Below are 18606 nucleotides of genomic sequence, written 5' to 3' on the forward strand. Positions count from 1 at the left end.
CCCTCTGTGTGTAATGACTCTATATAATAGATCCCTCTGTGTGTAATGACCCTATATAATAGATCCCTCTGTGTGTAATGACTCTATGTAATAGATCCCTCTATGTGTAATGACTCTATTTAATAGATCGCTCTGTGTGTAATGACTCTATATAATAGATCGCTGTGTGTAATGACTGTATATAATAGATCGCTCTTCGTGTAATGACTCTATATAATAGATCGCTCTGTGTGTAATGACTCTATATAATAGATCCCTCTGTGTGTAATGACGGTATATAATAGATCCCTCTGCGTGTAATGACTGTATATAATAGATCCCTCTGCATGTAATGACTGTATATAATCGCTCTGCGTGTAATGACTTTATATAATAGATCGCTCTGTGTGTAATGACTCTATATAATAGATCCCTCTGCGTGTAATGACTCTATATAATAGATCCTTCTGCGTGTAATGACTCTATATAATAGATCCCTCTGTGTGTAATGACTGTATATAATAGATCACTCTGTGTGATGACTCTATATAATAGATCCCTCTGTGCGTAATGACTGTATATAATAGATCACTCTGTGTGTAATGACTCTATATAATAGATCACTCTGTGTGTAATGACTCTATATAATAGATCACTCTGCGTGTAATGACTCTATATAATAGATCCCTGTGTGTAATGACTCTATATAATAGATCACTCTGTGTGTAATGACTCTATATAATAGATCCCTTTGCGTGTAATGACTCTATATAATAGATCCCTCTGCGTGTAATGACTCTATATAATAGATCCCTCTGCGTGTAATGACTCTATATAATAGATCCCTCTGTGTGTAATGACTCTATATAATAGATCCCTGTGTGTAATGACTCTATATAATAGATCCCTCTGTGTGTAATGACTATATAATAGATCCCTCTGCGTGTAATGACTCTATATAATAGATCCCTCTGCGTGTAATGACTCTATATAATAGATCCCTCTGCGTGTAATGACTCTATATAATAGATCCCTCTGCGTGTAATGACTCTATATAATAGATCCCTCTGTGTGTAATGACTCTATATAATAGATCCCTCTGTGTGTAGTGACTCTATATAATAGATCCCTCTGTGTGTAATAACTCTATATAATAGATCCCTGTGTGTAATGACTCTATATAATAGATCCCTCTGTGTGTAATGACTCTATATAATAGATCACTCTGTGTGTAATGACTCTATATAATAGACCCCTCTGTGTGTAATGACTCTATATAATAGATCCCTCTGTGTGTAATGACTCTATATAATAGATCCTTCTGTGTGTAATGACTCTATATAATAGATTCCTGTGTGTAATGACTCTATATAATAGATCCCTCTGCGTACAATGACTCTATATAATAGATCCCTCTGTGTGTAATGACTCTATATAATAGATCCCTGTGTGTAATGACTCTATATAATAGATCCCTCTGTGTGTAATGACTATATAATAGATCCCTCTGTGTGTAATGACTCTATATAATAGATCCCTCTGTGTGTAATGACTGTATATAATAGATCCCTCTGCGTGTAATGACTGTATATAATAGATCCCTCTGCGTGTAATGACTGTATATAATAGATCGCTCTGCGTGTAATGACTCTATATAATTTATCGCTCTGTGTGTAATGACTGTATATAATAGATCCCTCTGCGTGTAATGACTCTATATAATAGATCCTTCTGCGTGTAATGACTCTATATAATAGATCCTTCTGTGTGTAATGACTCTATATAATAGATCACTCTGTGTGTAATGACTCTATATAATAGATCACTCTGTGTAATGACTCTATATAATAGATCCCTGTGTGTAATGACTGTATATAATAGATCCCTCTGTGTGTAATGACTCTATATAATAGATCCCTCTGTGTGTAATGACTCTATATAATAGATCCCTCTGGGTGTAATGACTCTATATAATAGATCCCTCTGTGTGTAATGGCGGTATATAATAGATCCCTCTGCGTGTAATGACTCTATATAATAGATCACTCTGTGTGTAATGACTCTAGATAATAGATCCCTCTGTGTGTAATGATGGTATATAATAGATCCCTCTGCGTGTAATGACTGTATATAATAGATCCCTTTGCGTGTAATGACTCTATATAATAGATCCCTCTGCGTGTAATGACTCTATATAATAGATCCCTCTGCGTGTAATGACTCTATATAATAGATCCCTCTGTGTGTAATGACTCTATATAATAGATCCCTGTGTGTAATGACTCTATATAATAGATCCCTCTGTGTGTAATGACTATATAATAGATCCCTCTGCGTGTAATGACTCTATATAATAGATCCCTCTGCGTGTAATGACTCTATATAATAGATCCCTCTGCGTGTAATGACTCTATATAATAGATCCCTCTGCGTGTAATGACTCTATATAATAGATCCCTCTGTGTGTAATGACTCTATATAATAGATCCCTCTGTGTGTAATAACTCTATATAATAGATCCCTGTGTGTAATGACTCTATATAATAGATCCCTCTGTGTGTAATGACTCTATATAATAGATCACTCTGTGTGTAATGACTCTATATAATAGACCCCTCTGTGTGTAATGACTCTATATAATAGATCCCTCTGTGTGTAATGACTCTATATAATAGATCCTTCTGTGTGTAATGACTCTATATAATAGATTCCTGTGTGTAATGACTCTATATAATAGATCCCTCTGCATACAATGACTCTATATAATAGATCCCTCTGTGTGTAATGACTCTATATAATAGATCCCTGTGTGTAATGACTCTATATAATAGATCCCTCTGTGTGTAATGACTCTATATAATAGATCCCTCTGTGTGTAATGACTCTATATAATAGATCCCTCTGTGTGTAATGACTGTATATAATAGATCCCTCTACGTGTAATGACTGTATATAATAGATCCCTCTGCGTGTAATGACTATATATAATAGATCGCTCTGCGTGTAATGACTCTATATAATAGATCCTTCTGCGTGTAATGACTCTATATAATAGATCCTTCTGTGTGTAATGACTCTATATAATAGATCACTCTGTGTGTAATGACTCTATATAATAGATCACTCTGTGTAATGACTCTATATAATAGATCCCTGTGTGTAATGACTGTATATAATAGATCCCTCTGTGTGTAATGACTCTATATAATAGATCCCTCTGTGTGTAATGACTCTATATAATAGATCCCTCTGTGTGTAATGACTCTATATAATAGATCCCTCTGGGTGTAATGACTCTATATAATAGATCCCTCTGTGTGTAATGGCGGTATATAATAGATCCCTCTGCGTGTAATGACTCTATATAATAGATCACTCTGTGTGTAATGACTCTAGATAATAGATCCCTCTGTGTGTAATGATGGTATATAATAGATCCCTCTGCGTGTAATGACTGTATATAATAGATCCCTCTGCGTGTAATGACTGTATATCATAGATCGCTCTGCGTGTAATGACTTTATATAATAGATCGCTCTGCGTGTAATGACTCTATATAATAGATCCCTCTGCGTGTAATGACTCTATATAATAGATCCTTCTGTGTGTAATGACTCTATATAATAGATCCCTCTGTGTGTAATGACTGTATATAATAGATCACTCTGTGTGTAATGACTCTATATAATATATTCCTCTGTGTGTAATGACTGTATATAATAGATCACTCTGCGTGTAATGACTCTATATAATAGATCACTCTGCGTGTAATGACTCTATATAATAGATCACTCTGCGTGTAATGACTCTATATAATAGATCCCTCTGCGTGTAATGACTCTATATAATAGATCACTCTGCGTGTAATGACTCTATATAATAGATCCCTCTGCGTGTAATGACTCTATATAATAGATCCCTCTGCGTGTAATGACTCTATATAATAGATCCCTCTGCGTGTAATGACTCTATATAATAGATCCCTCTGCGTGTAATGACTCTATATGATAGATCCCTCTGCGTGTAATGACTCTATATAATAGATCCCTCTGTGTGTAATGACTCTATATAATAGATCCCTCTGTGTGTAGTGACTCTATATAATAGATCCCTCTGTGTGTAATAACTCTATATAATAGATCCCTGTGTGTAATGACTCTATATAATAGATCCCTCTGTGTGTAATGACTCTATATAATAGATCACTCTGTGTGTAATGACTCTATATAATAGACCCCTCTGTGTGTAATGACTCTATATAATAGATCCCTCTGTGTGTAATGACTCTATATAATAGATCCTTCTGTGTGTAATGACTCTATATAATAGATTCCTGTGTGTAATGACTCTATATAATAGATCCCTCTGCGTACAATGACTCTATATAATAGATCCCTCTGTGTGTAATGACTCTATATAATAGATCCCTGTGTGTAATGACTCTATATAATAGATCCCTCTGTGTGTAATGACTATATAATAGATCCCTCTGTGTGTAATGACTCTATATAATAGATCCCTCTGTGTGTAATGACTGTATATAATAGATCCCTCTGCGTGTAATGACTGTATATAATAGATCCCTCTGCGTGTAATGACTGTATATAATAGATCGCTCTGCGTGTAATGACTCTATATAATTTATCGCTCTGTGTGTAATGACTGTATATAATAGATCCCTCTGCGTGTAATGACTCTATATAATAGATCCTTCTGCGTGTAATGACTCTATATAATAGATCCTTCTGTGTGTAATGACTCTATATAATAGATCACTCTGTGTGTAATGACTCTATATAATAGATCACTCTGTGTAATGACTCTATATAATAGATCCCTGTGTGTAATGACTGTATATAATAGATCCCTCTGTGTGTAATGACTCTATATAATAGATCCCTCTGTGTGTAATGACTCTATATAATAGATCCCTCTGGGTGTAATGACTCTATATAATAGATCCCTCTGTGTGTAATGGCGGTATATAATAGATCCCTCTGCGTGTAATGACTCTATATAATAGATCACTCTGTGTGTAATGACTCTAGATAATAGATCCCTCTGTGTGTAATGATGGTATATAATAGATCCCTCTGCGTGTAATGACTGTATATAATAGATCCCTTTGCGTGTAATGACTCTATATAATAGATCCCTCTGCGTGTAATGACTCTATATAATAGATCCCTCTGCGTGTAATGACTCTATATAATAGATCCCTCTGTGTGTAATGACTCTATATAATAGATCCCTGTGTGTAATGACTCTATATAATAGATCCCTCTGTGTGTAATGACTATATAATAGATCCCTCTGCGTGTAATGACTCTATATAATAGATCCCTCTGCGTGTAATGACTCTATATAATAGATCCCTCTGCGTGTAATGACTCTATATAATAGATCCCTCTGCGTGTAATGACTCTATATAATAGATCCCTCTGTGTGTAATGACTCTATATAATAGATCCCTCTGTGTGTAATAACTCTATATAATAGATCCCTGTGTGTAATGACTCTATATAATAGATCCCTCTGTGTGTAATGACTCTATATAATAGATCACTCTGTGTGTAATGACTCTATATAATAGACCCCTCTGTGTGTAATGACTCTATATAATAGATCCCTCTGTGTGTAATGACTCTATATAATAGATCCTTCTGTGTGTAATGACTCTATATAATAGATTCCTGTGTGTAATGACTCTATATAATAGATCCCTCTGCATACAATGACTCTATATAATAGATCCCTCTGTGTGTAATGACTCTATATAATAGATCCCTGTGTGTAATGACTCTATATAATAGATCCCTCTGTGTGTAATGACTCTATATAATAGATCCCTCTGTGTGTAATGACTCTATATAATAGATCCCTCTGTGTGTAATGACTGTATATAATAGATCCCTCTACGTGTAATGACTGTATATAATAGATCCCTCTGCGTGTAATGACTATATATAATAGATCGCTCTGCGTGTAATGACTCTATATAATAGATCCTTCTGCGTGTAATGACTCTATATAATAGATCCTTCTGTGTGTAATGACTCTATATAATAGATCACTCTGTGTGTAATGACTCTATATAATAGATCACTCTGTGTAATGACTCTATATAATAGATCCCTGTGTGTAATGACTGTATATAATAGATCCCTCTGTGTGTAATGACTCTATATAATAGATCCCTCTGTGTGTAATGACTCTATATAATAGATCCCTCTGTGTGTAATGACTCTATATAATAGATCCCTCTGGGTGTAATGACTCTATATAATAGATCCCTCTGTGTGTAATGGCGGTATATAATAGATCCCTCTGCGTGTAATGACTCTATATAATAGATCACTCTGTGTGTAATGACTCTAGATAATAGATCCCTCTGTGTGTAATGATGGTATATAATAGATCCCTCTGCGTGTAATGACTGTATATAATAGATCCCTCTGCGTGTAATGACTGTATATCATAGATCGCTCTGCGTGTAATGACTTTATATAATAGATCGCTCTGCGTGTAATGACTCTATATAATAGATCCCTCTGCGTGTAATGACTCTATATAATAGATCCTTCTGTGTGTAATGACTCTATATAATAGATCCCTCTGTGTGTAATGACTGTATATAATAGATCACTCTGTGTGTAATGACTCTATATAATATATTCCTCTGTGTGTAATGACTGTATATAATAGATCACTCTGCGTGTAATGACTCTATATAATAGATCACTCTGCGTGTAATGACTCTATATAATAGATCACTCTGCGTGTAATGACTCTATATAATAGATCCCTCTGCGTGTAATGACTCTATATAATAGATCACTCTGCGTGTAATGACTCTATATAATAGATCCCTCTGCGTGTAATGACTCTATATAATAGATCCCTCTGCGTGTAATGACTCTATATAATAGATCCCTCTGCGTGTAATGACTCTATATAATAGATCCCTCTGCGTGTAATGACTCTATATGATAGATCCCTCTGCGTGTAATGACTCTATATAATAGATCCCTCTGTGTGTAATGACTCTATATAATAGATCCCTCTATGTGTAATGACTCTATATAATAGATCCCTCTGTGTGTAATGACTCTATATAATAGATCCCTCTGTGTGTAATGACTCTATATAATAGATCCCTGTGTGTAATGACTCTATATAATAGATCCCTCTGTGTGTAATGACTCTATATAATCCCTCTGCGTATAATGACTCTATATAATAGATCACTCTGTGTGTAATGACTCTATATAATATATTCCTCTGTGTGTAATGACTGTATATAATAAATCACTCTGCGTGTAATGACTCTATATAATAGATCCCTCTGTGTGTAATGACTCTATATAATAGATCCCTCTGTGTGTAATGACTCTATATAATAGATCCCTGTGTGTAATGACTCTATATAATAGATCCCTCTATGTGTAATGACTCTATATAATAGATCCCTCTGCGTGTAATGACCCTATATAATAGATCACTCTGTGTGTAATGACTCTATATAATAGATCCCTCTGTGTGTAATGATGGTATATAATAGATCCCTCTGCGTGTAATGACTGTATATAATAGATCCCTCTGCGTGTAATGACTCTATATAATAGATCCCTCTGTGTGTAATGACTCTATATAATAGATCCCTCTTCGAGTAATGACTCTATATAATAGATCACTCTGTGTGTAATGACTCTATATAATAGATCCCTCTGTGTGTAATGATGGTATATAATAGATCCCTCTGCGTGTAATGACTCTATATAATAGATCCCTCTGGGTGTAATGACTCTATATAATAGATCCCTCTGTGTGTAATGGCGGTATATAATAGATCCCTCTGCGTGTAATGACTCTATATAATAGATCACTCTGTGTGTAATGACTCTAGATAATAGATCCCTCTGTGTGTAATGATGGTATATAATAGATCCCTCTGCGTGTAATGACTGTATATAATAGATCCCTCTGCGTGTAATGACTGTATATCATAGATCGCTCTGCGTGTAATGACTTTATATAATAGATCGCTCTGCGTGTAATGACTCTATATAATAGATCCCTCTGCGTGTAATGACTCTATATAATAGATCCTTCTGTGTGTAATGACTCTATATAATAGATTCCTCTGTGTGTAATGACTATATATAATAGATCACTCTGTGTGAAATGACTCTATATAATATATCCCTCTGTGTGTAATGACTGTATATAATAGATCACTCTGTGTGTAATGACTCTATATAATAGATCACTCTGCGTGTAATGACTCTATATAATAGATCACTCTGCGTGTAATGACTCTATATAATAGATCCCTCTGCCTGTAATGACTCTATATAATAGATCACTCTGCGTGTAATGACTCTATATAATAGATCCCTCTGCGTGTAATGACTCTATATAATAGATCCCTCTGTGTGTAATGACTCTATATGATAGATCCCTCTGCGTGTAATGACTGTATATAATAGATCCCTCTGTGTGTAATGACTCTATATAATAGATCCCTCTGTGTGTAGTGACTCTATATAATAGATCCCTCTGTGTGTAATGACTCTATATAATAGATCCCTCTGTGTGTAATGACTCTATATAATAGATCCCTGTGTGTAATGACTCTATATAATAGATCCCTCTGCGTGTAATGACTCTATATAATAGATCCCTCTGCGTATAATGACTCTATATAATAGATCCCTCTGTGTGTAATGACTCTATATAATAGATCCCTCTGTGTGTAATGACTCTATATAATAGATCACTCTGTGTGTAATGACTCTATATAATAGATCACTCTGTGTGTAATGACTCTATATAATAGATCCCTCTGTGTGTAATGACTCTATATAATATAGGAATTTCAGTTTTGATGATATTCTAATTTAGTGAGATACACCTGTAGATTGAGAATTTACATCTCCCAGTTGCCAAGATAAAGAGCATCATATATAGGCGGTTGCAGACTATGAAATAAATGCTCATAGATTCTACAACAGACGATACGTTGACTATTCGTTTTATCGGTTGCCCTTGTTTTGTTGGGGGAAGAAGAATGATTGTCCATTTTGTATTGTATAATCATTAGACTAACTTTCTTTTCTTAATTACAAAGCATACATCAGGCTCCTTACAAGAAGTCACATAGGAGATATGTCATCAGTCAGGTTGTTGCATGATCGGCATTTCACAGAAGCGGTAACAGTTTCTAAAACGCCATGCGATGTTTTTCAGCGGCTTCCTCCATGTTCCTTGCAGTCTCTTCCCTGTTGCTTCCTCTTCTGGAAAGTCGCCCGGTGCTCTCAGATGGTCCTTTGTGGGTCACATTATTGCAGCGGTGCACAAGTATTGGGTCACGTGACGTATTGCGGCACTTTAGAAGACGCTGCAAGATTTGCTTATCACAGCGCTCCTTCCGAAAATCATCTTCATACACCTTCAGCTGTGGGAAGAACAAACCAATGGGGAATATAAAAGAAAGCATTCAAAACAAAATAAATTGTATGTGCAAGCAGAAAAGTTAGAATGTTCTTTGTTTGTTCATGTATAATGGTCATGTGTCCATTTGCATCATATTGGGGTATTCTTATATTCATCTGATTTTTTATTTTACTTCTTTGAAGTATTTACAATTTTTTTCTAATACGGGAAAGGCAATGTCAGAGATGTCGCACCTCTCACATCTTATTTTTCCTCCCTGTTCCCACCATCTCAGCATTAACCTTTTCTTTTGTCTGTAGGTTGAATGGCAGTAATTGCTTCGATCACTCTCTAATGGCCCTGGCTTTTATAACGGGACCCCTCAGTTTTACACCAGACTCAAGCAATAAGGTTCTACATGTTGAATGAGGTGTAAATGATGAACTTTTCTGCAGCACAAAAGATCATTTCACCCGACGAACGAGTAGTTTGCTCATTTATCAGGTGTTTAGATTGCAAGATTATCGGGAAACGCTCCTTCACAGTAATCTTGTGTAATCTACTAATGACGTATTTGGCTCTGACCTGGCTTGTTTCTGACCTTGTCTTATGATTGAACACTACCAGCACTGCCCTTTTCCTGTCATCCGAATAAAACTGAACTCAGCCAACCCGTTACTGCCCAAATTAAATTATGTATAATAATGAGAAATGACACAGGGAAAAAGTAATGAACACTCTTACTGAAATTTATTTAATACTTCTAACAAAAGTCACTGTTGGTGATGAAGCTTCAAAATGCCTTCTGTATGGAGGAACTAGTCGCAGGCATTGCTCAGGTGTGATTTTGGTCCATTCTTCCACACAAACTCTTCACATCCTGAAGGTCCTGTGGCTCCTATGAACTCCGAGCTTTAGTTCCTTCCATACATTTTCTATTGGATTCAGGTCCGGTGATTGTCTCGGCCATTTCCTTCTCTGACACCATCTGAGAGTTTCCTTGGCTGTGTGTTTGGGATCATTGTCTTGCTGAAATGTCCACCCTCATTTCATTTTCAACATCCTTGTAGATACACCAGATTATTATCAAGAATGTCTCATTTATCCATTCATCCTTCCTTCAATTAAATGAAGTTTGCCAGTGCCGTATGCTGACAAATAGCCCTACACCATGATGTTCCAACCTACAAACCTCACTGTTGGTATGGTGTTTTTGGGGTTATAAGCAGTGCCTGTTGGCCTTCAAACATGGTGTGTATTATGGCATCCAAAGAGCTCAATTTTGGTCTCATCTGATTAGACTGTAATCTCCCAGTATTTCACAGGCTTGTCTAAATGTTGTTCAGCAAACGTTATCCCCTTCACGACCTTGGGATTTTCCATTTTTGCGTTTTTGTTTTTCTGCTCACCTTCCTCCCAGAGCCAGAACTTTTTTTTTTCCATCAATATTGCCATGTGAGGGCTTGTTTTTTGTGGGACGAGTTGTACTTTTGAATGCCACAACTGATTTTACTATATAGTGTATTGGAAAACAGGAAAAAAAATCCAAGTGTGGTGAAATTGCAAAAAAAAGTGCAATTCCACAATTGTTTTTTTTTTTTACCATGTTCACTAAATGCTAAAACTGACCTGACAATTTCTCCAGGTCATTACGAGTTTGCAGATACCAAATATGTACAGTTTCTTTTTTATTTAAGTGGTGAAAAAAAATCCAAAGTTTGTAAGAAAAAAAATGGCGCCATTTTCTGAGACACGTAGAGTTACCTTTTTTCGGGATCTGGGGCCAGGTGAGGGCTTATTCTTTGCGTGCCGAGCTGACATTTTTCATTGATACCATTTTGGGATAGATACAATGTTTTGATCGCCTATTATTGTATTTTATTGCACTGATGGTTGCGACCAAAAAAACGTAATTCCGGTGTTTTGACTTTTTTTTCTTGTTACGCCGTTTACAGAACGGATTCATTATTTTTATATTTTGATAGATCGGGAGTTTCTGAACGCAGCGATACAAAATATGTGTATTTTTTTGTTTTATTTTCAATGGGGCAAAAAGGGGGCGATTTAAACTTTTATATTTTTTTAATATTTAAAAAAAACAACTTTTTTTTTACTTTTTATCTGCTTCAATAGTCTCCTTAGGAGACTTGAAGCTGCGATCTTCTGATTGTTTATCTACTATGAACGCCGGCCATGGGCCAGTGTTAATAGCAGATGAGAAGGGACAAGCACAGGGGTCTTCTGCAGATCCCTGATCGTCATGCCAACCCATCGTCGCCCGCTGTCATGTGACGGGGCACCGATGGGCTGGGTTTGTGACTTGCTTCCGGCGACTGTTAGGGGCACATGAAAGCTGATCAACCCAGACCCGAAGCCTGCATCAAATGCCGGGACAAGACCTATGATGTACCTATGCGTCATAGGTCGTGAAGGGGTTAAACGTGCTTGAACATGCTTTTTGTTCAGCAATAGAGTCTTGTGTTGTGAGAATGCATGCAGGACATGGAGGTTGTGTGGTGAGCATGCATGCAGGACATGGAGGTTGTGTGGTGAGCATCCATACAGGACATGGAGGTTGTGTGGTGAGCATCCATACAGGACATGGAGGTTGTGTGGTGAGCATCCATACAGGACATGGAGGTTGCGTGGTGAGCGTGCATACAGGCCATGGAGGTTGTGTGGTGAGCATCCATACAGGCCATGGAGGTTGTGTGGTGAGCGTGCACACAGGCCATGGAGGTTGCGTGGTGAGCGTGCACACAGGCCATGGAGGTTGCGTGGTGAGCGTGCATACAGGCCATTGAGGTTGCGTGGTGAGCGTGCATACACGCCATGTAGGTTGCGTGGTGAGTGTGCATGCAGGCCATGGAGGTTGCGTGGTGAGCGTACATACAGGTCGTGGAGGTTGCGTGATGTGCGTGCATAGAGGCCGTGGAGGTTTTGTGATGTGCGTGCATACAGGCCGTGGAGGTTGCGTGGTGAACATGCATACAGGCCATGGAGATTGTGTGGTGAGCGTGCATAAAGGCCATGGAGGTTGAGTGGTGAGTTTGCATACAGGCCGTGGAGGTTGTGTGGTGAGCGTGCATCCAGGCCATGGAGGTTGCGTCCATACAGGCCATGGAGGTTGTGTGGTGAGCATTCATACAGGCTATGGAGGTTGTGTGGTGAGCGTGCATACTGGCCATGGAGGTTGCGTAGTGATCGTGCATACAGGCCATGGAGGTTGCGTGGTGAGCGTGCATACAGGTTTCGGAGGTTGAATGGTGAGCGTGCATACAGGCCATGAAGGTTGTGTGCTGAGCGTGCATACAGGACATGGAGGTTGAGTGGTGAGCGTGCATACAGTCTATGGAGGTTGCGTGGGGAGCGTGCATACAGGTCATGCAGGTTGAGAGCATTACTTACTGTTTTCTTTGAAACAATTGAATCAGCTGATTCCAGGTCTTTCTGAATCTCTCCACAGTTGGTCCTTGGCTCTTGAACAACTCCTCTGATAATTCGCTTCACTCCTCTGTCTGAAATCTTGCAGGGAGCACCTGGTCATGGCCAGTTTATGGTGAAATTATATTCTTTCCACTTCTGGATTATGGTCCCAATAGTACTCACTGAAACCTTCAGTAGTTTAGAAATTCTTCTGTAACCAATGCCATCAGTATGTTTTGCAACAATAAGGTTGTGAAGCTCTTGAGACAGCTCATTGGCTTTTCCCGTCATTAGATATTTCTTGTGTGGCACCTTGGTTAATGAGATGCCTTTTTATTGGCCATCAGCTGAACCAGCTGATAGTATTTGTCATTGAGTGGCAGAATTGCTTACTAATTACTGATAGATTTCAGCTGGTGTCAGGACTTTCCAGGGCTTTTTGCACCTCTTTCTTCATGTGTTCAATCATTTTTCACTGTGTCATTTCTCATTATTACAGATAACTTAATTAATGGACATATATGGTGATTTCTTTGCCTGTGAGGATTGGATGGGTTGCTACTGACATCCGGTGATGGTTTCATGTCAATAGCAACTTTAGAAATATATTTACTTAGAAAATTGGTGACGTGTTCAATACTTAGTTAACCTGCTGAATATGCCCCCCATCCTGGTATATATGTCCCAAATACTGGGCCCATCCTGGGAAATATGTTCCCAATCCTGGTATATCTGTCCCCCGTTCTGCCGCTGTTCTTTTAATGCATAAAAAATTAAAATGACACCCTCTGACACTGCCTCCCCTGCTGCGCTGTGTTATGGTGACCTCCACTTCACATTCTCTCTGCTGACATTCCCACCATAATCATTGGCGATTTCAGCATCCCCTCTGACACCCACCAGTCAGCAGCATCCAAACTCCTGTCGCTTACTTCATCCTTTGGACTTACTCAGTGGTCCTCCTCAGCCACCCACACAGACAGACATACATTTGGACCTCATCTTCACCCGACTCTGCTCCCTATCTAACCTCACAACCTGCCCCCTTACCTTATCTGACCACCATCTACTCACTTTCTCATCTCTCTCCTCTTCACCTGTCACCCATATCTAACAACTAGCACAGCAATGCAGAAACCTTTCACATTAAGGAACTCACACACTCTCTGATTCTATTCTACCACTGACATCCATCTTCACTCCACAACACAGACAGGGCCACCGCTTTCTACAATGCCACTCTCGCATCAGCTATTGACTCGGTCTCCCCTCTCGTGCTTGGCAGAGTGCAACGAATCAATAGAGAACCCTGGCACAATAACCTCACTAAAAACTTTGGCAAGTGTCCAGGGTTGTGGAGTGGCGTTGGAAGAAAGCACATTCGCAAGATGACTTCACTGCATTCAAACACGCAACACTCGCATTCAAATCAGCCCTCACCTCTGTTAAACAGGCCTACTTCACAACACTCATATCTTCCTTATCCTAGACCCCTAAACAATTATTCAACACTTTTAACTCCCTCCTCCGCCCTCCACTGCCCCCTCGAGCACACTTCAAAAACAAGATTGACCAAACAAGGCAAGCCTTCATTGTCCGACCACAAAAACTCCTTTGTTTTCCAGATAATTGCCGTTCCCTCATAACCTCCATCTCCAACATCACTGAAGGAGAGCTTACTCTCCTCCTATCACTAACTTCTGGTACCTTTCCCTCTGCTTTCAAACATGCACAATCACGCCCATCCTCAAAAAGCCATCCCTCGACCCAGCCGCTTTGTCCAGCTATCACCCCATATCGCTGCTCCCATTTGCCTCCAAACTCCTTGAGCAACACGTTCACGCTGAACTTTCCTCTCATCTAAGTCTCTCTTTGACAACCAACAATCTGGCTTCCATCCCCATCATTCCACCGAAACTACCCTTACCAAAATTACTAATGACTTACTTACAGCCAAATCTAAAAGACAATTCTCTGTACTCCTTCTTCTAGACCTGTCCTCTACCTTTGACACAGTTGACCACTGCCTCCTACTACAGATTCTCTCTTCCTTTGGTCTCAAAGACCTTGCCCTGTCCTGGATCTCCTCATACCTTTCTAACCGCACACTTAGCATCTCCCACTCCCACACTACTTCCTCATCCTGATCTCTCTCTGTTGGAGTCCCTCAAGGTTTCGTCCTAGGACCCCTACTTTTCTCCATCTATACCCTTGGCCTGGGACAGTTAAAAAAGTCCCATGGCTTCCAGTATCACCTGTACACTGATGACACTCAGATCTACCTCTCTGGCCCAGACGTCACCTCTCTGCTGTCCAGAATCCCAGCATGTCTAGCAGCCATATCCTCCTCCTTCTCCTCCCGCTTCCTTAAGCTCAATGTGGACAAATCTGTACTCATCATCTTTCCTACATCTCACGTATCTTCCCCATCTGATCTTTCTATCACAATAAATGACACTACTCTTTCCCCTGCACCAGAAATCCGCTGCCTCGGTGTAACCCTTGACTCTGCTCTGTCCTTCAAACCCCACATCCAAGCTCTCGCCACCTCCAGCTCAAAAATATTTCCAGCATCCGTCCTTTCCTCAACAATAATAATAAACAATTCCACTCAGCTCCCTCCGTTCCCACAAAGCGCAGCATCCTCTTCTGTAGCCAGCAGCTGACTTCAAGCAATGGGCAGTGCATGACATCTCAGCCATGTGTAGCCAGTGACTTGCACGCCAGCCTCTGATTGACCTGCGGCATATAGTGCCATGTAGAGACCCAGCAAGTCTCTGCATCACAATGCATTTCTGCTGAAATAGGAGCAGCCCCCCCCCTTTCCACATGGGCACCGTCTGCAACCATGAACATTATGCCCCTGGCTCTGTCTGACCATGTAGAGTTGCTCCAGTTCATGGTCGGCACATATCACAGCTCCTGGTCAGGGGATGGAAGCATAAGTCACTTATGATAAGTTAGTACAGCAGAGACTCGCAGATGATTTGTTCTTAGATAACACATTTCCCTGCTCGTTTTATCACAGGAGCGAGTGTTATTTCACAATGGTTACACAGTTTACCTGTTCTTTTAGGATCAACATTTGCTCTTTCATTTCTTTTTCTTTCTTCTTTAGCTTTGCGTTCTCGGCTTTCATGCGTTCTCCATCTACGTGCTCCGTCTTGTAATCTGCTGCATAAATTTCTGACTAAATCAGAAAGGAAACATTAAAATATTGATCCTGACTAGTAAATCTGTGACGTTAGAGTATTTACAAGCCTCTGGGTAACGGTGCGTCGCAAAGAAGCACAACTACTACACAATTGTTATATATATTGTTTTTAGTGCGGGTGGTCTCCCGAAAAACAAGAATTTGTAGGAAATGTTGCGTTTATAAAGAAAACTTCAAAAGCATTCTATTGTATGGGTGTTTGTTGCTTTGTGCTTAGTTTTTCTCAGTCTACTACTTGTGGGGAATAAAGTTGTGTTACGTCACATTATGTGACCATACATGTTCAGTAAATTCACTGGGAAAGCTCTGAGGACATACACCAACTGCAGCCATAGCCCCCCGGACCTTACGAAGGTCTAAATATGTTCATTCATCCCTCCGTTGTTCTGCAACTTCATACCTTTTATCACTGTATTGAACGGCGCAGCAAATTTTGCAAAAGTTTTCACATAGAGCAGGAGCATCACAGAAGAAGTATAACGCACAATATGTAATTTATCATTCATTGTGGTGGGTATGGCACAGTGGCACTATTCAAATCAGAGTCTGCTCCAAATATATATATATTATAGTGTGAATAGAGCCATAGCACCACACAGGATGCAGAAATAGGACATGATGTGATTACAAGACGATTTTTGCAAGTAAGACATGTAGCTACCTTGTAAATTTTAAACTTGTAAACTAAGAAAATTGTCATACTTTCTATTGATTGGGCATTTTATAAAAATAAACCACAGCTAAACAGGGCTGCATTTCTGCAACACAGAAAAATGTCAATATGAATATATTAACAGCAAAGATTTATTAAGCTTTATGTGCGAGAGTTCTTGTTTTCATTTGCAACCAAAAACTTCCATGACTGCACCATGTAGATGATGTGTTTTAGACCTAGATGAAAAAGAGTGTGGGCTGCTGATAGGAATATATCCTAACATGGAATAGATAGAATCGTGGTGAATATTTCTGGCACAAAGTATGCCAAATACAAGGTGGTGTGAACCAGGCTGATCTGCTCTCCGTCACTTCACTATCTTTTTATGTACTACTATGTGCAGCTTTCCATTAAGATGAGAAATGGCAATGGCTCTCCATCCAGGGACAATGTTCCCAGGATTCCCTCTTATAGTGCAGACCCCCTGCTGATAGCACACAGCCAATGTCAGTGTCAGGGTTTGCAGTGGCTCCATTAATTCTATACATACCATAGTCAATAGCAACTGTGGCATGTGAGGAGTTTGACAGACTGAGAAAAAGCTCAAGCCTCATAATCACATTTATTTCCATATACACAGAGGCGCTGGGAGCTGCACATTCAATTCCAAATGAAAACATGAAAAAAATTTACATTTTTTAACTAAAAATGGAAGAAAAAGGAATAATAGGAGGCTCAAAAAATACCAGTATCTGCATAATCATTTAAAAACTGGAATATTTACAGTATAAACTGTACATACATCTCTCACGTCTGTGCTGTGCTTGTGTGATTTGTAGAAAGTGTGTGCTGTGCCTGTGTGGTCTGTAGAAAGTGTGCGCTGTGCCTGTGTGATGTGTAGAAAGTGTGCGCTGTGCCTGTGTGATGTGTAGAACGTGTGCGCTGTGCCTGTGTGATGTGTAGAACGTGTGTGCTGTGCCTGTGTGGTCTGTAGAAAGTGTGTGCTGTGCCTGTGTGGTCTGTAGAAAGTGTGATCTGTGCCTGTGTGATGTGTAGAAAGTGTGCGCTGTGCCTGTGTGATGTGTAGAACGTGTGTGCTGTGCCTGTGTGATGTGTAGAACGTGTGCGCTGTGCCTGTGTGATGTGTAGAATGTGTGCGCTGTGCCTGGGTGGTGTGTAAAACGTGTGCGCTGTGCCTGTGTGACGTGTAGAACGTGTGCGGTCTGCTCGTGTGATGTGTAGAACGTGTGTGCTGTACCTGTGTGATGTGTAGAAAGTGTGCGGTCTGCTTCTGTGATGTGTAGAACGTGTGCACTGTGCCTCTGTGATGTGTAGAACGTGTGTGCTGTGCCGGTGTGATGTGTAGAACGTGTGCGCTGAGCCTGTGTGATGTGTAGAACGTGTGCGCTGAGCCGGTGTGATGTGTAGAACGTGTGCGCTGTGCTTGTGTGATGTGTAGAAAGTGTGCGCTGTGCCTGGGTGGTGTGTTGAAAGTGTGCGCTGTACTTGTGTGACGTTTAGAAAGTGTGCGGTCTGCTCGTGTGATGTGTAGAACGTGTGTGCTGTGCCTGTGTGATGTGTAGAATGTGTGCGGGCTGCTTGTACGATGTGCAGAAAGTGTGCTTAAGTGGTCATGTGTGACATTACCACTGCTGCCTGTACACATCAACGGAGCAGTAGCAGAGACACATCAAAAGAGCAGGTGAAAATGAGTAATTCTAATTGTATTATTTTTTCCCTAGCACAAGACGATGAGTACAAAAAAAAATTAAAATGGAAGACCTCTTTAAGAAAGGGGGGGCGCAGGGCCCCATACACAATTATTGCACAGGGGCTTTCAGTGTCTGCCACTGCTGACATCAAGATAACCAGTAGAAGAAAACGATATCATTATTTA

At 39.6% G+C, this 18606-nt stretch overlaps 1 protein-coding gene across 1 annotated transcript in view; it reads right to left on the minus strand.

Annotated features, from left to right (window-relative positions):
• Positions 1-9202: 9202 nt before the first annotated feature.
• LOC141155461 (uncharacterized) overlaps positions 9203-18606 on the minus strand; it is a 62821-nt gene continuing 53417 nt past the window's right edge. Inside the window, exons 7-8 of the mRNA XM_073642327.1 lie at positions 15905-16030; positions 9203-9436 (exon numbers count right to left, since the gene is read on the minus strand). Of these exons, the coding sequence (XP_073498428.1) occupies positions 9203-9436; positions 15905-16030 (360 nt within the window). The remainder of the gene's footprint in view (positions 9437-15904; positions 16031-18606) is intronic.

The sequence above is a fragment of the Phyllobates terribilis genome, unplaced genomic scaffold (genome assembly GCF_046119375.1).
Source record: "Phyllobates terribilis strain yellow unplaced genomic scaffold, ASM4611937v1 Scaffold_7__3_contigs__length_470593459, whole genome shotgun sequence".
Taxonomy (NCBI): domain Eukaryota; kingdom Metazoa; phylum Chordata; class Amphibia; order Anura; family Dendrobatidae; genus Phyllobates; species Phyllobates terribilis.